Here is a 26,434-nt window from a genome sequence, read left to right on the forward strand (position 1 = left end):
ATTTGTGCCTTAACAAGTCATGAATGCATTTTGAAATTGACAGGGGGTGCGTTGGTTTCAGAGTGCGTAACTGATGAAGATATCATGAATGTTATAGGGTCATTCCATATCAAATCAACAAGGCACTCAACCCGACCGACTCAGATTTCTTTCAAAATTTGAGGGTTTGTTTGACCTGCCGCGCTAACTAAAACTGCCGAGTTTCATATGTCCTGTGCTTTTCGTTTTCTGTCAGTGGCGTTTCAAACATGAAGAAAAATCACATTTTTGTAAGCACGCCGCTCAATTAAAATTATATATCTCAACAACGTCTCCAGATAAATTTACAAAAATTGGGTGATACATTCTTAATATGTGATAGTTTTTATTACTTATATCGTTTTCTGCATGTATTCAATTACACTAAAAAAACATGGTGAAACAATTTTCATATATTCATATTTAAAAATGCAGGGGTTCTATTTTAATGAAAAAAAAATATATAGTACGCCTCAATTAGTGATATAATGAACTGATAAGTTTCAACTTGGAATCTTCATAGGTTATAAAGATAAAAATTATTATGTCACAGCAAGCGTAAGCTAACCGTATAAGTCGCGATAATTATGTCCCACACATTCGCTGTATTTAATTATATTTGATCATATTCTTGAATGTCGCTATGTAATTTAACATGTAGTACATAATTGGAATTTTTAAAATTATTACCTGAAATAAATTATTGTCACATGGATTTTGTTAAACCTGAAGTTCTGTAAGAAATGCTTACCTTTCATTGCTGAGATGAAATAGCCTGATCATCTTTCCAGACAGGATGATGCATTGTTCAACTGCATTTTAAAACTGCTTGGCAAGTATAATACCCATCCTAAACAGCAGGACTGTATGAAACTTGTGTTCCAGGCACTGCGGTGGATTTTGGAAATCGAAGAGCAAGCATTTTTTCCTCTTCAGTATAGCCTTTTTTAGTCACATAAACGGTATTAATGTTTGGGAGATGATGCCTTGTCCAGTTGTACAATTCCCTAGGTGTAGTTATTTGTTTATCGGATGGTCTCTGCAAACTACCACAAGCAGCAAACCTTTTAAGTGTCCCACCTACAACGTCGCATGCTCTTTTGCCATGCGATATGCAAAAATAATGCAATTCTGTTGGAAATCCAAAATCTTCTTCATGTAATGTGAGGTTCAGGAAATTTTTTTCTATTTTTATGCTGAGCAGAGAATCCATCAGAGAAATACATAATTTTTGTGGTGAATTACAGATGTTTGTTTTAATGACTCCATTAGATATTTTTGAAACAGATGTACAGCTGTAGTGTCATATTTCGGGCAGTGTGAAATTATTGCCAGATTTTTAATAGAGACTGTATCGGATGACGATTCGTTATGATATATTACGAAAGTATGAATGGTTGTCTGCACATTAGTCCTGTGATATGACTGAATTTCATCTTGGATTACGAAATAATAGTTTTCAGCGAAGTCGCATAACACAACCAGCAGGCATGGCTGTAGAAATGATTTCATATCACGTAGAAACTTACTTTGTTCAGATGATATAAATGAGTGAGTCAGTAAATCACCAAGTTTCTCCAAGAGACAGTCGAAAAATTTGTCTGTGGGTTTCATTATAGTCTCAAGCGTTGATCGGTCAGTCGTCATCCACTGCTTGTAGGTCACTGATTCACTGCAGTTTTATACGAAACATTTCTCTAAACCCTCTCTTATTTTGAATGGTTCAGGACATTCTGTACATTTCCTGAACAAGCAATTTATATAAGGAGGATTGCACACCATAGTAGCCAAGAAATGTTAAGTTGGAAAGCATAAAGAAAAATTTTCTTGAAATCCACGTAGACCTGCAACTTTAATAAACTGCTTCCGGCATAAGTTTTACATTCTGATAGGACACAAACACAGACAGTATAGTCCACTAACTCCAGCTAGAATACAATTTCTTGGTCAGGGTTAGAATTTTTAAACACTGCATATAATTAATTTCTGCTCATGTGATTTACTCCCTGATTCTTTAATCACAACAAATATTTCTTACCAGGCATCATTCTGCTTATCTCGTCAGAACAACAGAATTCTTTAACTTTTTCGGCAACAGCCGCGAGCAAGGGTTTTCCAGGTTTCGGATTTGGTGAACACAAAATTCCCTTTCCCTTTGCCAGGACTTTGGCTTTCCGAATTATGTATTCGAAAGCTAAAAGAAACTCTTTTTTATATTATTTACGCTACAGCTTTTAGGTAGTAGTGTTAAAATGGTGATTTTCTCACTTTTACCTGAATTTTGAAAATTTTCCTGCAACTGAGACAAAATTTCAGAATCAGAAAGGTCCTGGTTCCTCGGCATCTTTATATCGAAGACTTTGTCTTTTACAATATTTTCAAATTTCTGTCTCTTATATTTCTCTTGTTGTAGCCTTTCTTGGTTAATAAGGAACACACCTTGGTCAAAAAGACTTGTATTTAATGAACTTACATTTGCTGTAGAGTCGATGTATTCTTCATTACTAGAGTCATTATGAGGATTCTGCGTAATAGTATTAGGCCTATATTATATTTTTATTTCTTTGCGACACATAGCGCACACCTTTTGTTCCTGTTTCAAATCAGGAAATACATTAAGCATCCACGATATAACACTTCTTAAATTTTTCCTCTAATTACTGTGCCTTAATTTCTCGAAGGGATTGCAGCAACGACACTGCACTTGAAACAGATTGCACGTTTTGTATAAATTGAATGACGGCCTGACAGATAGATGACACAGCTTATCAGACAAGTAGGAACTCGTGCGCATGCAGTGTTGGTGTAAGACGGGGTTAAGTGCTACAAACCAATACATTGATATATTTTTTTACTGATATTCCTGAAACGTTTCCAAAATGAAACTTACACCAAGGGGAGAATACTCTTACCTCTATAACATACATTTTTCGCGAAGTAATTTATGTCCCGCATTTATACATATTCAATGTTAAAATGTGTTTCACGTGACTATTCAATAAAGAATTCATTACTTTGATGCAAACCTATTTTTATTGAAATGTATGATCCCTTAGCTTTAAAATAAGCCTAAGTTTAAGATTCTACCTCAATTAGAAGAGAAGTTACGAATTATTTTTGTTGACATAGTATGCGACATTTTTACATTTTTTCTCGTATTGACAGAATTGCTGTACGGATATCGTGCATTATTGAGGGCTAAAGTTTTACATAATTACTTAACTTAAGGTTCTTTACCATCCTACCAAATTTAATGAAAATCTGAGGTGGTCGGGTTGAAAAGTCCACTTTTTTGTGTTGATTTGACATGGAATGCCCCTATACGAAATGAAAATGGTGGTGAAAATGAAAAAACGACGATGAAGATGGTGGTGATGAAAATGTTGTAGAAGAGAAAGACAATATTCCAAGAGTTACTGAAGTGATATCTCATCTAAATAATGTAATGTCTGGGTTGGAAAGGCAAAGTGAACCAAACAGTGTTTGTCTCTTCCATCTTGCTAATATAAAACAATACGCAGAGAAGAAACACAGTGATTTAGTCTGCCAAACAAAACTTACGGACTTTTTTAAGTCAGTGTAAAATCATGATAGTTTATAAACAGTAAAACAATGAAGTGAACTATTGCTAAAAACATTACAATAACAAGTTTTATGGAATAAACTACATAACTGGTGAGTATCTAGTTTATATTACAGTACAGTGTATAGAGTTATAGCGCATTAAATTACCGACTTTACCCATCTCCAGCTAATTTGTCATTTCTTTAACACACGGACTATAATCACTTCTGATATATAGCAGTTCAGCTATAACACGGGGGTAAAGTATGTCCCCCAACAACTGCACTATAACGGGCTTTTACTGTATTTATCACTGGACTTAGCAATTTCAACAAGCTTTTTTCGCCATTCTCGAAATTTAAAAATTGCTTGAACTCTTGACAAGACAAACAGAAATTGATTTTTACCAATAACTTACACTCAACGTTCTGAAATGGGTGCTGGGACATGCAGGGATTCGAGGTAATGACAGAGCAGATAAAGCTGCCGAAGAGGGAACTGAGATCCCCTCCATAGGACCTGAGCCTGTGTTGGGACTATCTCTAAGACCAGTAAAGCAGGTTATCAGAGACTGGGCTCTCAAGAAAGATAAAAACTACTGGAACTCAAGTGAGGTCTACAGATACTCTAAGGTCCTTATAAGAGATTTTGATAGAAGTAGATCAAGTGACTTGTTAAAATTGAGCAAGAAACTGCTCTGCTGGGCAGTTGGATTCCTTACAGGACACTGTGTTCTCAAGAACAACCTGCATAGGATGGAACATAACATCAACTCAACCTTTGCTCGTTGTTCACAGGGAGATGAGTCTGTGGCTCATCTGCTGTGTGACTGCAGTACACTCGCCCATCAAAGAGTTCTCATCTTTGAAAAACATTTTCCAAAGCCTGATGAGCTATCAACTGTCCCAGTCCATAGTTTAATTCAGTTCATCAATAACATCAAACTATTGGAATGATAGGATAGTATGATGAGGAAGCACAATAGATATTTCAGGTCGCAGTGCTAGGAGTATCACAGCCCCCCATTTAAATTAAATTCAATTTAAAAAATACCCTCGTTGTCTAAGCATAATTTATTTCTTTACTTTCTCAAAGCTCTATTCATCAAACTGAAAACTCTTTCTGAAGAGACATTAGAACGGGGTGTGGAAATTAAAAGAAACAATTTCCTCCAACTGAGGAGCTTCGTGTTTGAGGAAAAAAAAAAAAAAAAAAAAAACTGTACCCATTTTTGGTCAGTTTCCACCCTACAAAAATCTTCATTGACACAGTGATACAGAAAGTTTAGTTCCGCCTTAATTATATCATCTGTTTCTTTACTTAGACTATTGTTAAAAAAACTGTTCTTCTCTTTATACCGGTACCATATATTTCTGATAAACATCCAATATCCTTTTTTTTAATGTTTAGAAAGATCATACTCACCACAACGACCAACACTGTCACATTTGCCAAAATATTCGTTTTTTTTTTTTTTTCCATATCTAACCCAAAAAACTAGACAACCCTGATTCTCTAAATTTACACAGTCTTTCCTTTTCTTGCACATTGAGGGAAAGAAAGTTTCAAATGTTGTATGCCGTCACTGTGATTCGAAGGTGTGTCAATGTCACTGTCACTTCCACAAACACAAAAGTAAAGAACTCTGTTTCTGATCTAAGCTAGCAGATAATATTGAGCTCTCACTGCATAAGTCGAAATGAAGTCACATTTTTAAGGTCATGTAGAACAATAAATTCTTCTAGTCCTTCAGTCTTGCACAGCCACATTTATTCTTTCTCCTTGGCACCAACATATTGAAACTGTCATAGATAACTTTACTGTCATGTGAGTAGAAATACAATATGTCATACCAGTTTAAAAGTGTAAATGTACATTATTGATTAATTAAAATTTAATGTAATTATTTAGACGAAAAGGACTGCTAAAGGGTAGCGAAGTTCATTCCATCTAAAACCTCTCCTACCTACAGTAAATCCCATCCTCACCTTCACGTGGTGCAACCTGTTTATAAACAAACAAGGCTTTGGGGACCGAGTCATGGTGGTATAACCATTCCACCTATACTGAGGAAATGCAGTATTAAACAGCAGGTCCAGATGCTGAAAGATGGCAGCCCCATCACTGAAATTACCTCTTTCTGGCTAACAACTAGTTAGAGAGACATTTTATTGCTTTCAAGTCTATCACAAAATATAGCCAGACAGACTCTACCTATGATGACCAGTGCACAACCATGGACAAGAAATGGAAAAAAGAAAATATTATAAAATTCCCTACATGGAATGTAGCCCATAAAGAGGATTAGCTCGATGACATCCTAGCCAAAAAAGAAATTTCAATAACTGCTATATCTGAAATGGAAAGCAATTACAAGGTAATAGAGAAACTCAGAACTACATTCCATTTTATTCAGGGATGAAGAGGAATATTTGAGTGCAAGCAGGAATCATTGTTAATGATTCACAAAATGGTTTAAATCTATTGTAATTCCAATATACATATAAGAAAGACGATCGAAATAACTGTGACAATTATAGAGGGGTAAACAGGAATATTTGAGTGCAAGCAGGAATCATTGTTATTGATTCACAAAATGGTCTAAATCTATTGTAATTCCAATATACATATAAGAAAGGCGATCAAAATAACTGTGACAATTATAGAGGGATAAGCCTATTGAACGCGGGATATAAAATTTTTGCGAATATAATAAAAAATTGTTTTTACGGTTATTATGAACATATTCTGGGAGAAGAACAAAATGGTTTTCGAAAAGGAAGATCATATTGCGATGGATATTTTACTTTGAAAATGTTAATAGAAAAACACAGAGATTACTGGATTATAATTGGTTATACATATACAGCAGGCCTAGTCATTATAAAATTTATTGTTTTTATTTTAACATATTTTTAATTTCACTGGAAGAGTTGTTAATGCATTATCAGCTATAAATATGAATCGGCAACAAGCAAGAACTCAGCCAATTAAAAAACATCAGATCATATGCGGCCTGTGAGGGGTTTGGTAATATACAAAACGGCCCACGACCCAATGAGTTTGACACACCTGGTCTACAGTGTAATAAGTCATGAATATAATTAGGAACATATTCTTTTTTACTGCACATCCACAAACCCTCAAAGCAGCAAATAAAAGTCATCAATACTGGTCACACTAAACTCAGCTCTGAAACTCATACTGACCATGCCTGAATACTAACAACTAGTAGCAGATACCTGAAATGAACACTGATCAAAGTATCCCTCATCTGTTAGAAAAAATTCTAACTGAAGATTACAGTGGACCCTATGTTGTCAATATCCTGCTTGATATCTTAAGAAAATTAAAAACTGAGCAGAGAAATTTAAAGTAGAAAAGGGAAGTTATGCTACTGAATCAATTATAGCACTGAAAATGCTGTGTATAAAATATTATTGTAGAGTTACTTACTCGTACAATGGAATAACAATGCTGTCTAGAAATTGTATTTGCAATGTAGGAATGTAGGCCCTATCGCGATCCATTGCCTCAATAGGAGATGTGCCCATTGTCTTTTCCATATCTCCTTGGGTAAAGAATTCCTTGTATATAAGATCCTAAAATCACAAATAAGATAATTCTGAATATTAAAAACTCTAAGAAAATAAAATGTGTTTCATTCATTAATTCATAGTGTAATGTCCAAGGGCAGTCTTCATTGCAAACCCAGCATTCTCCAGTCTTTCCTATTTTCTGCCTGTAAAATGAGTTATAAACTTTAATTCCAATCAAAATATTTTTACAAATAAGTCATGTTATCTATTAACTAAGACAATACAATACAACTAAATGATTATTTTTTTTCTTTTTTAAGCTTGAAGCATCATCAGAACATTTAATACAATATGAAAGTAAATAATCCTTTGTTTAGTTCAACAAAATTCTGATTACTAAGAGAGATTAAGCTGTCACGATTACCACTGTCTTAAAGCCATTCCTTGAGCTTCATGTAGCCTTCTAGGCAATATGTAAACTTACACACTAAAAGTATGGACAAGTATTTAAAAACATTTGGTCTCCGATGATTTGAAATTCAAAAAATTTTATTGAATATTCTTAAGGATTCAATCCAAATATTACATTATCATTTGTGGTTCTATTGGGTTTGCATTTGTTTGTTTGTTTCGTTTTTTTTTTTACTCAACAATTCCTGTATTTAATCATTTTCGCCTTTCTAATCATTCTGTAGTGCTTTTTTTATTCTGGATCTTTATGGTCACCCTAATTGAGGGCAATTATTTTGTTGAGTATATATGTATGTATGTATGTATGTATATGTAATGGTTGACAGAGTATATGTGCAAAGTTTTGTGATGCTTGAAGACATGAAAAAGGTCGGAGAATAATAACATATCTTGAAATTAATTGTTATGTTGATGAAATACAAACACACATTATGAAGTAATTTTTGTTAAAGTGGTGATCATAAAAAAAAACTATAGCAATCAGTAGTGATTAAACAGCATACAGCATATCACTTCCTGTGGAAATAACTTAAATGCTTTTGTTTTCACATAACCAATGTGCTTCATTCCATTACTTGAGTTGTGACATAAATATAGGGAGATTCAGGATCTCTGCACCAAATTTGGAGGGATGTTAGGCCTTGTATGGTATCATTTTTTTGTCAATCAAAACATTTTCTCCGACATGTTATTTAAGAGGTATCAACCTCTAAAACGCATTACATTGTTTAGAGTGATGGCATTTACAATGTTCAACTGAGTCATCTCCTTTTCCTCACTCCTACTCGTACATCTGTTGCACTAAATTCGCAAGAAAAATTATGAAGCTGACAACGCTGTAATTTGCTTGTTATGATCACATCTGTGCCTACTATATGTTGTTCCTGAGGTCATAACCTATGTTTGAGTTTAGCATACCTACAGTGCATTACCTGAGCCTGAACAGAGCAGCTTACCTTCACAAAATGCCATTGTTCACAAAGAATGTATCCCTCGCAATGCGAAAAGACATGTGGTTCCAGCATGATAAAACACCACTGCACTTCATTCTTGCTGTACAACAACATCTCAACACCTATGGGGAGTGGGGTACCCATTGCGTGACTAGCATGATCGCTCAACTTAACGTCCCTTGATTTTTTCTTTGGGGACATGTGAAAACTGTGGTATACACAATTCCAATTGACACCAGGGAGGAACTGATTGTGTGGATACATGCTGCCTCTCACCAATTTCACCAGAGATCACACATGTTGATGAGAGTTCGACAACCAATGCTATAATGGTGTCATAAATGCAGTGAGGTTCAGGGTGGACACTTTGAATACCTGCTGTAAAATGTATCGAAGTAATTCATTGTGTCATGTCATAACCTAAGACTGAGTGGCTCCTAAATGATTTGTTGGAGAAAATGGGTTGTCTAACAAAAAAGGTCCTCCAAGCGAGACCTATCATCCTTCAAGATTGGTGCAGAGGTTCTGAATCACCATGTATTCAAAACATTTACACATATTAAACATTGATGACTATTTCGATGCATAAGGCAGTACATAATACTAAAAAGGGAACTGTTAATGAATTAATTTCGAAATCTAAAACTGCACATGCTGTTAAAGTCTGTGGAGCAAGAGAATAAAAACAAGTCCTCTGCGCAAATAATGATGGGGAATGGGTGGTTCAATGAAAGTGTGATGGAAAGGTTGCATGGAGGGGACAATTTAAATCATTAATCACAGCGATCCTCACTCTTTGCTTTTTGACTTCAAAGTAGAGGTGGGGTGTGACAGTGTTATACCGTCACAGCTCCAAACTGTGACAGCTTCGGAAAAATGGCTGTGACAGATAATACCGATTTTGTCACAGCGTGATTTTTGTGTTCGAATGATTCTTGGCAATTGTGAATGTTTCTCACCATGATACAATAGATGTTTATGTCTTTCTGCGAAAGACCAGTGCCATAAGTCTTATATCAACAACAACTGAATAGTGCACCTAGTATAACAAACATGCTCTGAGCTGTGTCATCGCGATGTGTGAGTGTGTATTTGTCCAAGAATGTTTATGAATGATTCACCGAATATTATTCACGGAAGAATAAAGTGAGTACATTCGGCAATGTATAAATGTAGCTTGAGTATCAAAGAGTTCCTGACAATCTTTTGAGTGGGATGATAATTAATTAGATCTCAGTTCTGTTGCAATCTTCTGACTTGCAGTTGTCTGCATTCTGGAGCTGTCACATAAGTATAGTCACCATTGCTAAGAGTCACATATTAGTCGGAGATGCAATTTTTTCGGAACTATAGTCACAGTTAGAACCAATGACAAATCTATCACAGATCTTCAAATCACACTCCACCACTACCTCAAAGTAGCCACCAGAAATTTACGGCAGCACACACTGCTTGACTCTGCCCACTGACTTTCTTTCATTGCTCCACAGATTCCTAAGATGAATTATAGATCTCCACAGCAGACAGACAAATATACAAAAATGGCTGCTCATACTAACTGTAAAGGTGTGAAAACTTGATTGAAATGTTGCACTAAGAAACAATGGCACGTACTTGGGGAAAGTAGTTGAATTTCCAATCCATGTAAACGTCTACCTTGTCATATGACACGGGAAATAAGCTCGTGCACTCAACATGCTTTGTCAGTTAAGTGAGCACTATGTACTGCTGTAGCAGCTTTTCTTGATCTTCCTGAGCAGGGATAGAGGGACAGAGGGAAGCAAGCGGGTGATGGGGGTGGAGCCAACAGAGTACAGTACTAGACCTATGAGCATGCTCCGCATCATAATCTCTTATTGAAAAACATAGAACTATTTTCTTCACTCTGTACCGTTGACCAACAACAGTGCAGCAATTATGGTAAAATCACACCATTGTGAAGAAAAAGTAACCCTGTTATCAAAAGCAAGAAAATTATTGCAAAATATCATTAAACATTGTGATGAGGAAAAATTAGATAAATGTTTGCTGGAACCTCTTGATAAGGCATATAAGAAAGCAGAAAAATACTCTGGCAAAAGTATTAGTTCTGTGAAGGAATTTAAGAAGGTTCAATTACAAGCAAAGGAATATCACATTATTCAGGGAAAGACTAAAAATGTAATGCTTAGAAAGTACAGTTGTAATGGTTATTGTTGTTGTTTAGTCAACTGTCCGAAGACAGGTCTGAACCTCACAAGTGATATCAAGAAGGCACTAATCATGAGGCAACTAGGACAGAAGATAATGAGATAGGGTGGCCAGTTCCTTTCCCCCTCTATTGCATACATCGCTCACTAGCTACATATTACACTAATCAGACTTCAGATGCATACAAACAATTATTCTTCCTCTAACACATATCGTCAAGTGAGATGTACTGCCTGATAATAGATGTACATATCAGTCAGAACCTCACTCAGAGGATATTTGTAATGGTTATGTTCGGTAATTTGTATATTTTTTTTTTATCCAATGCCACCAGGTTGTCTTTTCGACATTTCTGGTCTTCTCTCCTGGCTGTGGCTTAATTGTAACCCACTTCTGAGGTTGAGAGTGATATAATGAGTTATTAAATAAGTTATTATCAGGGTGCGGATTTTGATGACATCATCTTTTTTTTTTCTTTACATCTTTTGCAGGTAATTTATATATTGAGAGTGACATAATGAGTTATTCGATAAGTTATTATCAAGGCGCGGATTTTGATGACAGGTAATATTTTTTTTCTTTACATCTTTTGCAGGTAATTTGTATATTGAGAGTGACATAATGAGTTATTAGATAAATTATTATCAAGGCGCAGATTTTGATGACATGTCATCGTTTTTTCTTTACTTCTTTTCAATCAATCAATCAATCAATCAATCAATCAATCAATCAATCAATCAATCAATCAATCAAACTCCTGTATCTCCTCATGAGGAGCATAGGGCATTCACAAAGTGCCTCCATCGGACCCTATTTGTAGCAAACTTCTTCACTTTGCTCCATGTTTTCCCCTCCCTAGCAATTTCCTCCAAAACTGTTCTCTTCCATGTATTTTTTGGCCTTCCTCTTGTTCTACTAACCTGGGGGTTCCAATCCAAAGCCATTCTTTCTACTGCTCCATCTACTTTCCTGATTGTGTGCCCTATCCAATTCCACTTTCGTCTTTTGATTTCTATTGCGATTTCTTTCTGTTTTGTTATCTTCCATAGTTCTGAGTTTGTGATTATATCTGGCCATCTAATTTTTAAAATTCTTCGTAAACATCTATTAACAAATGTTTGCAGTTTATTTTGTACAATTTTACTTGTTTTCCACGTCTCATAGCCTATAATAAGACTGATTTCACATTACTGTTAAAGATTTTAATTTTTGTAGATCTAAATATAATATAAGATTTCCATATTGGGTACAACTGGACAAATGCACTATTTGCATTTTTTATTCGGTTCTTTACATCCTCAAAGGCTCCACCATCCTTGTCAATTATACTACTCAAATATTTAAATTCTTGAACAGTATTAATGTTATTATTATTTATTATAACTTTATGCTCGACCATGCCGAAATGTAGTAATTATACACCTGGTAGCAGACCTTTAATGCATGTCATTAAAGTACACCTACTCATTAAAGGTCAGGTCTTTCAGCCAATGACGACTCAGGTTACAACTGTTCAGCCAATGACAGGTCAGCTTTCTACCGTTATAAAACTGCAAATATCGATTATTCTCGGATATGCAATCGAAAGAGAATTAGCGAAAAGTCATGGAGGCTGGAAATCCAATACTGTCGCAGAAGTTTATATTCTGTTACTATAATAATTAGCGTTAATTGTAAATAATATTCAAATAAATTCAATTTGTCATCTCGTTTTTCAATGTCTAATTTAATTTCAATGTTATCTCTGTAGGTTCTTATGGCCTAGCAAGGTCAATGTGGACATCTGTTCCTCGGAAAAAATCAATACTTTCGCGTCTGCGCACATCTCACAACATACGGAACATTGCTCAATGTCAAATACAAATAAAATTAATAATATCAAGTTAGAAATATGGTCGAGCATAAAAAGTCGTATGAAACTCGCCTATAATGGCAATTAAGAAGCTCGTATGAAAATTATGAAACTCGCGCTCGTTTCATAAATATCCATACTCACTTCTTAATTACCTTCATTATAGGCTCGTTGCATAATATACTATTATCTGTCTTTTTACTATTTAATCTCATTTCTTTAGTTTTCTTTACGTTTATTTTCATATGACCCCCTTTTATTACTTCTAATAAAATATTAACTTTATTCTTACATCTTTTGCAACATCCGTAAATAAATAAATTTTGGATATGAGTTGCTGGTTACAGAAATGTAGAGTTTTTACGTCATTTTTCACTGTTTTAATCTTTTAAGTCTTTTATTTTAATTTTGAGGGCATTTTTGGCCATTTTTTAAATTTTAAGGTGACTTTTTTTATTCATTTAAGCTAAAGGCTTCAATGACAAACTAAAATTTTCCAATATAGGAAAACTCGCAAAATTAGTACTGACACTACCCTATTTAAATGCGGAATGTGAAAGGATTTTCTTGATAGTGTTGTCAAAAGGAAGAAAAAAACAGAATAGGAGATGAAGCTCTCAACTGAGTTGTTATACGCTCTGCCTTCCAAATGAAAGAATTCAACTGCAGCTTCTTTGAAGTCACCAATGTTCATTTTAGTCTCTGTTATTGGGATGCACTATGCTAGACATGGAAGTGGTTTGGTGAGTCATACATTTACCCCCTCTTTTATTGTAGTCAAACATTTAATTATAGCCCAATTAATTATTAATTGTAATTCATACTGTAGGTTGTGGGAAAATTTGTATTCGTGTGGGAAATTTTATACATTTTACAGCAATATTATAGTAGACAGTTTGGAAAGCTGTTAATTTAAGGCAAGATTTTTACTACTTATGTATAGGATTGTTCATTTTTAGGTCATTTCTTTCAGAATTCCTAACATTTTCAGGTCATTTTTAGGGTTTTTTAGGTCATAAAAATCCGCGCCCTGCTTATTATAATGCTGCTATGAGTGGGACTGCTCTTCAGGATTTATTAATGTTATTTATTAAACACAATGTACAACTTTTAGCTATTTTTTATTTGTTCTGTAAGCGTGGCTTGAGATCTTGCAGACTGATGGTGACTGTGGATTATTGGTGGAATGATGATAATGGTGAAGGGAAATGGGAGAACCAAGAGAAAACTCCCTTGTTCCTGCTTTGTTCACGACAAATTCCTCCATGACTCAGATGTGGATCAAACCTGAGTCACCACGGTTGAAGACAAAGAGGCTAACCACTTGACCACGGGTGAGGTGAGCCCCAATAAAACCAAGACAAAGGAATGTCGGGTAGACAAGCTTTTCGAAACACATGGTCATAGAGTCCTTCATTTACCTCCTTATAACTGCGACCTCATTACGATTGACTTGACTTGGGATAAGATGAAACACTACAGCTTATTCGAGCACATAATATAACAGGAGACATTGTTTTGTCTAATTTAGAAATCTTGACTATGAAAGAACTTTCCGCTGTGGTAGCAGAGGATTGAAATGGGTACTACAGACATATCACTGCATTAGAGGAAAAATACTTTCAGAAGTCCGGGCAAATGGATAATGCCATTGACAAAATGGCTAATTTTGGACCAAGTGACAATGATGATAACGATGATATCAGTAATGATAGTGAGTTGGCACTATCGTGACATTTGGCCGCCCATGACCTAATGTACAGACGTAAGTGTAGTAACTACGTGAATGTCGATAACCAACCTGGATGAGAGGAAGTGGTTACACAAGACCATATTTAAATGCCTGCTCATTACAAGTTAGTTAAAGCGCTTTCAGAATAAGAAGGCATATAAGGCGGAGCTAGTTCAGGCCAGTCTATCTCGACTAGCCAGTAACAGTGAAGCGGTGTTGCCTAGTTAAATCGTCGCGAAGTCTCGCTGAAGCATCGCGTATTAATTTATTTCTTGTGCGCACAATATTTATGGATATGAATGAATTTTAAGCTGTACCATTCGATAGAGCTACGAATTCTGAACTCAACAGTACAAGAATGACAATTATATGTCAACTGGTTCGCGTGTTATCGCTTTAAGACTAAACAGATATATCCAACCTACAATATACAGCATATTTTGCTCTGAAGTCCCTCTCTGTAAACGAAGATAGATTCTGTTTATTTTCAAATTCAGACGTGGATTAAAACATCTGTTATACGCAAAAGAATAATTCTACACTCACAGGTGAGGAGTATAATTGTATTTTCAGTATATACTGTTTATGATGCAGTGCGTGTCAGTTTTTCACAAACAAAGAATCTGACTGCAGAGGCGTGTGGTTTAGAAGTAAATGCGTTATCTCGTATTCTCGGACAGGGCAAAGAGACAATTCAAATAGGTGGTATAGCAGTATTTACCTCTCTTGGAAAATAACGCAAAACAAACGTGTTAATTATTTGGACGATTTTCAGAACCGTGTATTACTTCATCGTATAATAATTAAAATAGACTACATTAGTAGTATATGTTAGCAGTGCCATTATAGAACGTGGAAAGTAAGAAGAAAGCTGAGAAAAACCACAGATACGATTTTCATTTTTCATTGGATTATTATACGTGGTATAAGACGAAATATTGCTTAAACGTATGAGATATTTGGTTGATATTGTAAACGTAAACACCCCTGCCTCTTTTTCAATGAGTTATACGAAGAGCATTAAGAACGTTCTTCCTTAAGAGCATAAAAAAACTTTATAAGATAAGCAATTTAATTACATTTCACTTTTAAAATAATTACAGGCATGCTAGAAACGAGAAGATTTTACAATTCCAAAACTCAGTTTCTATTTTAAAAACCTCGCGTTATATATAATATATTACATTTTATACGTTTTTTTAATATACAAATTTACCTTCAATATATTAACGATATTATTGGGTTACGGTTTTCACATTCACTTCTATATAACTGCCTTCACTAGTAGGATATGCCACAGGCCAGAGTAATAGAACATAGAACCCTGGACCTCTAGGTAGGTATAAGCCTGAGGATTAAATTAAATTAGATAGGCTTTATTTAACAAAGTAAAAGAAAGTAATCTTCAATTTCAATATGAGTACTGAATAGACCTACCTATGAACAGATATGCTTACATTCTTATAGCCGGATTCTTATCCAGAATACAGAACCTTGGACCTCTAGATACGTAAAAGTTAGAGAATAAAATTAAATTAGATACACTTAGTTTTACAGAGAAAAATAAAATAATCTACAGTTTCAGTATGAATACTGAATTATGTATGAACACATAATTATTATGCTTACGTTGCATTATAGCCAGATTCGTAACCAGAATATAGAACCCTGGACCCTAAGTAAGGTATAAGCTAGAGAATTAAATTAAATTATATAGGCTTCATTTTGCAGAGGAAAAATAAATTACTTTTCAACTTCAATATCAATACTAAATTACGTTTCTACACACATGTTTACGTTTTATTATCGCTAGATTCATAGGCTGCCTCTACAAACAAACTGTATCTCATCTCTCCTCTGGAGAAATAAACAATAATAAATTGAGAACTGCTGTACAAGGAAGTCTGAACATTTGGGTAAAGTTTCTCGCCCTCAATTATTTCAGGAGGGAATTTCCATATATCAGATAGTGCAATACAATATGCAGCATTCCTTTTTTAAATGAAGACACTCGTCTGACATTAGCAAAGTAAATTTCTACATATCTGTCATTTTATTTCGCAAGTTAGTGACTCCAAGATCTACTGATCTGTGAAGTGAAGAATAATAAAAATTGGGATGAAAATTACTTCAGTAAGAGTAATAATATTTAAACATTACACACAATGAAGGAACGGATCTCGACCCGTCCTCTCGCTTGCAACGAGCAGCGACTGATAGTTTCTGTCCTTATCTGTTGTCTCTGTCTTCTACGTCTCGTACACCGTGCATCGTCTGACAACGCCGTATTGCTGCTAGCACTCGATTGGCATAGGCCATATGCCTTCTTATTCTGAAAGCCCTATAGGACATGCTACAAAATCATGTTTTCCTCTGAAAACTGGAGTGCCATGAGAAGATACCTAAATTCATACTGCCAGTAGTTGAACCAAGTTCCTTTACAGTAGAGGGCTCTGCAGTGAACGGACCAATGTATTCTGAAAAGAGCCACATTACCTGGGGAAGGGACATCCATGTTGTGCCATTACGTTGACCAGGACATGCCACACTGAGCAGTTCGAAAGACAAACTTAGGGAATGTAAGGTTCAAGATAAGTTGTGACAACAGTACTCAAGGCTGGGAATATTGAATTTTTCGATTATCTTTTACTTACGCTTTAATTTCTCAACCTTATAGTTAGTATGGACTTTTATTTATTTATTCATTCGTTTGTTTACGTATTTATTTATTTGTTTGTTTATTTAATTACCTCTTCTTCTTCTTCTACTCATTGTATAGGCCTACAGCCTGTTCTTTCCAGAGATTAGGAGTCTTTCCATCTTTTCTTTGGTTTTCCAGGCGACCTCTTTCCATTTGCTGGTAGAATTTATTTACTGATTTAGTTATATATATATATATATATATATATATATTTCTCTATCAGCTGTGGAGATCTAGCAATGTATGCAGTTTGAGGAGAAATTTCGACATGAGCTCACTAACAGTTCCCCTCCAATGCTAATATGGCCAAGTTCCTCAGCTGTGCTATCAAACATAATATAATGACTACAGACTTTATGTTCACTCTTCACCACTGACAGTATAGATGCACACCAGTGGATTCTCAAAGTCCAAATGGAGTGTATATTTAAGTGTTTATGGTTTCTTCAGATGAAAGTGTATGAGTTCAGATCACAGATATGAAGTGACAATTCAAATGTTTCTGTCTTCTTTGGGAGAGAGTGTGTATGACTCCATTTGATATATATGAATAAGTAACAAAGGAAGTGCATATTCTCATTATGTGTGATTTGCCATTCTAATATTCCAACAATCACTACTGAGCACTTCCACTACTGAACTCCATGACAACAGCAGCAGCAGAGCAAAGATGAATAAGAATAGCAACAATGGTACAAGAGAAAGAAGATAAAGAACAGGAGCATCAGCAGCAAGAGGAAAAATAACAAAAAGTAATAAGCAACATAAACAAGAATAAAAGCAACAGCAGCAACTGTGACAGAAACATCAGTTGAGAAGGAGAGTGAAGGGAGAGATACAAGAGAAGGTTCAGAAGGAAGAACAAGAAGAGATGCATTAAGAAGAACAAAAACAACACCCTCAACAAAACCAGTTTTTTGTGATCTGTACATGAACAATTAGGACTCGATCAATATGAATAAATGCTCTTTTTTTTTTTTTTTAATATGTTTGTAGAGTATAAATAACACACTTACGGCTGTTTTCCTGGCAACTGACCAGTCCTTGGTCTGATCACTAAGGTCACAAGCAGTCATCAAGAGACTGAGAAGAAGATGACGATGGTTTTCATCATCTTTCTCGAATCCTTCCAGCAGCTTCTGTTGTTCCTTCAAGGTTTTGAAGTGTGTTGCCAAGTCCGTTGCTGATGTTTAAATTAAATCAAGAAATTGACAAGATAATTAGGTGCAACGCAAGATTTTATTAATATTGTTTAATTACTACTACTACCACTTGTACTACTACTACTACTACTACTACTACTACTACTACTACTACTACTACTAATAATAATAATAATAATAATAATAAAACTACTATAAATTTCAAAATTTCCAGGACACAAACCGATCAGCCATTACCTCACATTTCAGTCATATTCAGAAACTGTAAAATGATACATGCGGTAGCCAAACAGTTGCTTCCTGTGCTTCAAATAGATTTTTCATTGACAATGATGTTTTTAGTGGAGTTCTTGTGCTAACTCATTCACAGAAATGACTGTTGATGATTTTATCATTTTTAGATGATATAGACACTATCACCTTTAATTTTTAACTTCACTCTAGAATATGCCATTAGGAAAGTTCTGGATAACAGAGAGGGTTTGGAATTGAATGGGTTACATCAGCTTCATGTCTATGCGGATGATGTGAATATGTTAGGAGAAAATCCACAAACAATTAGGGAAAACACGGAAATTTTACTTGAAGCAAGTAAAGAGATAGGTTTGAAAGTAAATCCCTCCCCCAAAAAAAGAATATGGTTATGTCTCGTGACCAGAACATTGTACAAAATGGAAATATAAAAATTGGAAATTTATCCTTCGAAGAGGTGGAAAAATTCAAATATCCTGGAGCAACAGTAACAAATATAAATGACACTTGGGAGGAAATTAAATGCAGAATAAATATGGGAAATGCCTGTTATTATTTGGTTGAGAAGATTTCGTCATTAGTCTGCTGTCAAAAAATCTGAAAGTTAGAATTTATAAAACAATTATATTACCAGTTGTTCTGTACAGTTGTGAAACTTGGAGTGTTTCTTTGAGAGAGGAACAGAGATTAAGGGTGTTTGAGAATAAGGTTCTTAGGAAAATATTTGGGGCTAAGAGGGATGAAGTTACAGGAGAATGGAGAAAGTTACACAACGCACAATTGCACGCATTGTGTTCTTCACCTGACATAATTAGGAACATTAAGTCCAGACGTTTGAGATGGGCACGGCATGTAGCACGTATGGGCGAATCCAGAAATGCATGTAGTGTGTTAGTTGGGAGGCTGAAGGGAAAAAGACTTTGCGGAGGTGGAAACGTATATGGGAGGATAATATTAAAATGGATTTGAGGGAGATGGGATATGACGATAGAGACTGGATTAATCTTGCACAGGATAGGGACCGATGGCAGGCTTATGTGAGGGTGGCAATGAATCTCCGGGTTCCTTAAAAGCCATAAGTAAGTAAGTAAGTAAGTAAGTATGTAAAGGCTATTTGGTATCTCGTGAAACGTGCCTGTGTGACGGGGGAAAAAGAAAGTGCACTGAGAAGCTTTCCTCCTTCACAATGCTTCTACTCATAGCAAGTGAGAGCTCCACCATAAGGTTATTACTAAATGCTGTGGCACACGCAAGCATTTGGTTTCACGAGATAACGAACAACTTATACAGATCTTCAATCTCATGAGCAAACTTGTGAAAATTAGTTGCCTCTTCCAAATGTTCTTTTTCCAAGCTTTCACCAATAGCATTAACCACATTAATTATATTAGTGCTTCTCTTCTTCTTCTTCTTCTTCTTCTTCTTCTTCAGATCAACATATATAGTTATTTACTATAGAGTTCTGTATATTATAAGACTCCAATCCCTGTACATTCTTATATCTATATTAAGTTTGACAGAAAAGGCAATTTAAATGAGCCTGTGTGACTTTAACCAACTCAAGTTCAATATCAAAGATTCTATGAATGATTCATAGTACATCACTAGTTCAGATATTAATAAAATATAAAATTAAATTAAATTATTACTACATTATCGAAATGTATTCTTAACTGCAAAAATATGTGAAAAATAATGCTACTCACCTAAGATCATATCTCTAATCAAATCCACACATTTTGTATAATCTTCTCGAGGCATTCCATCTAGTATGTTACATCCTGGTGTGTTCAGCATGCAAGCTGCTTGGGCAAAATGATGCCTCTGCAATCAAAATTAATTACCTCTGTTACACATCCTTTGAATTTTAATATGAATTTTATCTGGGGAAAAGGAAAGCACGCTGAATGTTTTCCAACTAAAGCTACAATATTTGTGCATATAGCTGTGATCAATTCATAACTCTAAGTAAAATTTCATTTTATTATTAATATCTCTATTATTATTATATATATATATATATATATATATATATATATATATATATATATATTTTTTTTTTGAGCGAACAATTGCAGATTGTATTACTAATTAATTTGATTTGTTTTCAGATGTATCCTATAGTAAACCAAGACTTTATAGAATTCTGCTATGCTTCAGTGTGCAGGAATGAAGACCAGTGGGTAAGAGGTACTAAGCAGAGACAGATGGAAATATAGCTTCAGATGTGGCCATACAGATAATGCTTCTCTGCCTTGCTTCAGAAGTATTGATAAATTTCAAACACAAATATCCCGAGCTTGTGCGGCTAAAACAACTCGTTTGTAAGACTCGTTTTCCATTTCAGAAATACAAAATAACATAACTATAGTAAACCATAGTAAAAGAACTCAGAATAAAATATATAAAAACAGGACAAAATGCACTTCTCTCAACAGAAAAAGATCTCCAAACAGATTGATGCCAATTGGCTCAAGCAGTCATGTGATTTTCTATACTATAGTGTATATAGAACCTCATTCACTTCGTTCTAACACTGTATTATTATAGTATGTTAGATATAAATTAATTTCTGTAACTGGTCATCTATAAGACAGAAATACAAACAGTAATGGAGTTACAAGTACAGTTGATAACTATACTAGCACATTGTTTACGCTTTTAGATACCAGAGGACATCATCAGGTGTTAGACAGCAGAGATATCTGACAGTAGGAATTGTATGTGGACAATACAAGGATTATTAAGAAAATTTTCTTACAAAATGAATCATTCAAATGAAGCAAGAGTCCTTCATATTAATGTGATATTAAAGTACCAGCTTTGTTTCCATTATGAAGAAATACGTAGGTACTTCAGATTTTTTCTGAGAAATCCAGTACATTCGGCCATGTATGAACCCAAAATACCTGAATTCTGAGGCAAGCGCAATAACCAGTAAATCACCAATGATGACAAGATTGTTTCACTATGGTCTGACCACAAACAGTGAACGTATATTAAAAAAAAAAGTATAGTCTAATATTCTGTTGTTGTTATTTTCTAATGCCAGGCATTTGACAATAAAGTCATTTGGCCTTTTGCACTCCAATAGTTTTCAAAGATATTGTCATGGTTAGCCACTGAAGCACAGATTCTGAGGTGTTCCGAATCCATTTCTTGATTTGAATTGCACAATGGGCAGTTAGGGGACTGATATATTCCAATTCTATGCAAGTGTTTGGCCAAACAGTCATGGCCTGTTGCCAATCTAAATGCAGCTACAGACGATTTGCGTGGTAAATCGGGAATTAACTGTGGATTATGATGCAGAGAGTTCCATTTCTTCCCTTGAGACTGTGTTATCAAATTTTGTTTGTTGAAGTCTAAGTATGTATATTTAATAAATCTTTTCACAGAGTAATACGTAGATTTAGTGTGTGTGCGTGTATTTAATGCCCTGGATTTAACAATGAAGTCATCATCCTTCTCGCTTCCCAATATTTTGATGGAAGATCTACAAATGTCCTAAGAGTTTCACAATTAACCAGGTGCTCCATCTCCATGTCCTCTTCTCTGGTGCACAGTAAGCATGTAGGTGAATTCAGTACTCCAATACGATGGAGGTGTTTACTGAGGCAATCATGACCAGTAATCAATCTAAACATGGCCACAGCAGATTTTCGAGGTATATCAGGAATTAGTTTTGGATCTTTGAATGATTCTTTCCATTTTGAATTTTGATGTTTTGCCTGTTCGCTGTTACTTATTCTTTTTACGACTCATTTTATTGATTCATATGGGAACGTGATATTTGTTTTTAAGTTGATTTTAGTTTCTTTCTTTGCTAACATATCTGCTTTCTCGTTACCATTCAGTCCACAGTGGGCCGGGATCCATTGAAAGACCACTTTTTTATTTAGCATTTGAATTTGTTTTACCATGCAATGAATTTCTTTTACTTTTTCCATTTTAGGGGATGTAGTTGAGCTGATGGACTGGATTGCAGCTTTGGAGTCAGACAGGATGATTATGTTTTTGCATTGGTTTAGCCCCTTGGGGGAACCTGTAACCCCTAGAGGACTCAAGTGGTGGATCAGGGAATGCCTCTCAGAAATGAGTGGTAGGAGATAAATGAAATATCTCCCGTGGACCAACAGGTAATTATCTATGCTAGCCTATCATAGCATAGACATGTGTCCCACAGGAGGCAGAGGTGGGAATGGTTGGTGGACTCAAGTAAGCCCTCCCAGCTAGGTCCGAAGGACCTGCTGACCAAAGACAGGTGTGGTCCTCCTTTCATATAAAGGGGGTTGAGAAAGGACAGTACAACTGCCAACTCTTAAAAACATGGTGTCCTTCATGAAAATGGTTAAAATCAGCTAATGAAAATGTTGCATCCCAAAGTAAAACATAGATTTAGTAACAGGTCTGTAAGTAGCAGTGCTGCCCTTCTTTGCTAAAGCATCTGCATTCTCGTTTCCCAGGATTCCACATTGGGATGGTATCCATTGGAATACAATTCTTTTATTGAGTGTTATTGAGAGAGCATTTCAGTTATTTCTGCTGTTTGAGATGAAAGTGTGTGTCTAGAGACTATTGATAGAATAGCTACTTTGGAGTCTGACAATATAACTGCATTCTTAAATTTATTGATGTGGCATGGAAGATTCCTGAGACTTTCACTTATTGCAGTGATTTCTCCATCAAAACTTGTTGTTCCACATCCAAGAGATCTATAAAGTGAGAAGAGACAGCACGTAACATCTGCACCTTGTTCCCTGGAGATCAAGGATCCGTCAGTGTATAAATGAAGCCAGTTTTGTGGAGGGTACCTAATGTTAATTGTCTCTAAAGACAATTGTTTCATTATTTCATTGTTTACTTCTGATTTCAGTATTTCTTCTGTTAAATTTAGATTATACTCTATATTTAATAGAGTTAAAGGGTTTGGTTTAATTTGTAAGTTTTCTTTTAAATTCGGAATGTTGATTTTCTGTTTTAATTCTTGAACCATGGATATCAAACTTTTTTGAGTTTTTAATCTACAGAGAGGACTGTATGAATGCCAACTGTTTCCTGGTAATAGTCTAATATTCTGTATAACTATAAAATGCACTTCAAATTGGAACCTTTGGTCGTTATACAAAAATGGTGCTGTACTCTAGTAGTAATATGCCACTTTCAAGGCCTGTCTGTCAAGTTTCAGCCTTTTTCAACATATGGCACACTAGAGATGTAATTCAAAACCCCGTGGCACACTCATATAATATATAATCTAAACCAATGATTCCTAACTAGGGGGGAATTTTTCTCCATACCATCATCATTCCATAGCATTCCCCAAACAACAGCTGGTGACACACGCATGAGACTGGCCTAGGGACGAGTAGGGTTACCTGCTAGGAACCTGGGTACACAGCGAACCTTAGGACCTGTTCACATGGTGCGGGAATTTCTCGAAATGGGCATTTATTTGAATCGTTTTCATATGGACAGCAGTGTATATTCAGTTCCACTTTTTCCCTATGCAACTTAAATTTCATTATGCACGGGAAAAAATCGAACCGTGTGTACACTGCTGTCTAGACAAAATCAATTTGAATAAATGCCCATTTCGAGAAATTCCCGTACTGTATTAACGGGCTCTTAGTGTGGTCAGCCGGTGTGGATTTGGGAATGTGCCTAGCTTAAGGGTCAGTGCAATAGATGAAATAAGAACGCAGTGATAGATTGTAGTATCCCTTCCCTTAAATTGGAATTAAATAATTCAAGGTTTGTACAATTTTCTAACCTTACTGATTTGGCAAATCTCACTGTGCGTCAGTCATTCTCTTTTCTGCTGATTGCACATTACTGGATGCTGACTTATGCTGCTTTCACTGAAAGTTGACTCTCGTGGTTTAGCTATTTTTACTACTCTTTTCACATTTATTTTTCCAAGCTTGCAACTACAACCTTTACTATTTTCATTTTCTCGTGGCACACCAGCAGATCATTCATGGCTCACTATTGTGCCACAGCACACCAGTTGAAAATGGCTGTTCTAGATGCTCTATCCTCTATACAAGGAGAGGATTATTATTCCTTTACCACAAGAAGGTTCTTTTACAAACACCATCTGCTGTCACCTGTTACTTGGCTGTTCTCTCCTGCAGCTATGAGTAGTCTACCAATATACTGTAACTCATTAAAAATTTCTTTCCTGATATTTTCAGTTCATTTATTGTTATTGTTAAGTTTCTTCAATAGATAACAATCATACATATTCAAATCACAAACCATGACTCGTCATAATGTGATCACCATTTACTATGTGAAATACTAGCAACATAATTATAATATATTATATTTCAAGAGAAAAAAAGGTCACTTTCACTGTTGCTACTGTTGTTTTCCATCACTTGTTATGGCATTACATTGCTCTCATCATTTCATTCCCAATGTTTATTATAATTTCATCTATATATGCAGTCTTTCTTCTACTACCTTTGCTCTAATTCTTTCACATGCCTGCAATAATATTACTGCAGTGCTTCATTATATTAAAAAAACTGACACCAGTGTCTTCTACACCACTCAGCAAAATGCAAAGTTATTTTTTTAATTGGTTATTTTACGATGCTGTATCAACAGTTATGGTTATCTAGCATCTAAATGAGATGAAGGTGATAATGCTAGCAAAATGACTCCAGGGTCCAGCACCAAGAGTTACCCAGCATTTGCTCTTAATGGGTTGAGGGAAACCCCCGAAAAAATCTTCAGCCAGGTAATTACTTGTCCCATCCAGGATTTGAACCTGGGCCCACTCTGCAAAATTATCTGGCCCTATCAGTACAGTAACTTCCAATAACTCATTCACGAACTCCCTACAAAATTTTTATGGCACTTTCTCCAACTTATGGTGCTGTAGGTTGAAAACCTATACATTCTAAAACCACATTTATTAATTTATATTTAAAAAAATAAATAAATAAAATGGAAATCGCCAAACTAATTCAAAGGAAACTAATTCTGATAAGAATTATACCATTTCCATTATGAATATTTTATAGCAAAAGCATGGAAAGCAAGAAGGAAAATATAATGTGTTATTAAATCCTGAGTACCATATACTCTCTCTCCCTCTCTTCTGGTATGAAGAAAAGGACAAGAATTAGATATTGGAATGTAAAGACGATGTGGGAGACTGGGTGACTTACAGAAGTTGTAATGAAGATGAAGCATTGAGAGATAGACTCAGAATAACGTGCAGAATCACAGAAAAAGGAAAACCGTTGGCAAGACCTGCATGGCAGCTTCCTAGCCCATCACATAGGCTTCCAAGCCCACCATAGTCTGCTGCACTGCTCAGCACTGCACTGACTCAACCCACCAGTTAATTGCTTTCCTGCTTGCACGCATTGGTTGTGCTTTTGCTTGGCGTGTGGCATGAGGATATAGTTACCCGCATACCGGTTACATTACAAAATTAAATTATTTTCCACTGCTGTTGAACACAGATTTAAGAACTGTCCCTAGGGTACTTTTTTAATTTCCATCCGACTCTGTTGTTTTAAACTCTCTAGCAGCTATTTCCTCCTTTATTACTTTTTCTCTAGAGAGAGACTGTATTTTAAAATGTATGCTTTCATGGCCAGTGTCTATGATGAAGGTTTTCCGTGCTGTGATTACACTATCAAAGTTCTTTGACAAAGATCTTTTATAAAATATACGACAGTGTAATGGGCTTTTTTTTTTTTTATAAAAGTTTCTTTGAAAAAAGATCTTTTATAAAATATAAGTGCAGCTTGTTATCTTTGATAAAAGATTTCTATACTTTGGAACAAATATGGTGGAACGGAAATATAACTGGACTGTTGAAACCACAAAAATTCTGATATCGGAGTATGAAGGAAATGAAATGTTGTAAATAAATAATTTTTATAACGTCGGAATGTGTATGATTAGAACTTTCTTGTGTTAGTGATACAGTGTTAAAAGTTGTGTAATCAAGATATATAATTTTTATAATATAATA

General features: G+C 35.2%; 1 protein-coding gene across 4 annotated transcripts in view; it reads right to left on the reverse strand.

The window, feature by feature from the left end:
* The window catches only part of LOC138715401 (cGMP-dependent 3',5'-cyclic phosphodiesterase-like), a 127,425-nt gene that overhangs the window by 52,732 nt on the left and 48,259 nt on the right, over nucleotides 1-26,434 (reverse strand). For 3 of the 4 annotated variants that reach the window (XM_069848261.1, XM_069848260.1, XM_069848259.1), the window contains exons 12-14: nucleotides 20,142-20,259; nucleotides 18,037-18,203; nucleotides 7,039-7,184 (exon numbers count right to left, since the gene is read on the reverse strand). In XM_069848261.1, the coding sequence (XP_069704362.1) occupies nucleotides 7,039-7,184; nucleotides 18,037-18,203; nucleotides 20,142-20,259 (431 nt within the window). Of the gene's footprint in view, nucleotides 1-7,034; nucleotides 7,185-18,036; nucleotides 18,204-20,141; nucleotides 20,260-26,434 lie in introns of those variants that run through there. The other variant, XM_069848262.1, reaches the window with a different exon arrangement.

This window comes from Periplaneta americana, chromosome 15 (assembly GCF_040183065.1).
Source record: "Periplaneta americana isolate PAMFEO1 chromosome 15, P.americana_PAMFEO1_priV1, whole genome shotgun sequence".
In the NCBI taxonomy this organism is placed as follows: domain Eukaryota; kingdom Metazoa; phylum Arthropoda; class Insecta; order Blattodea; family Blattidae; genus Periplaneta; species Periplaneta americana.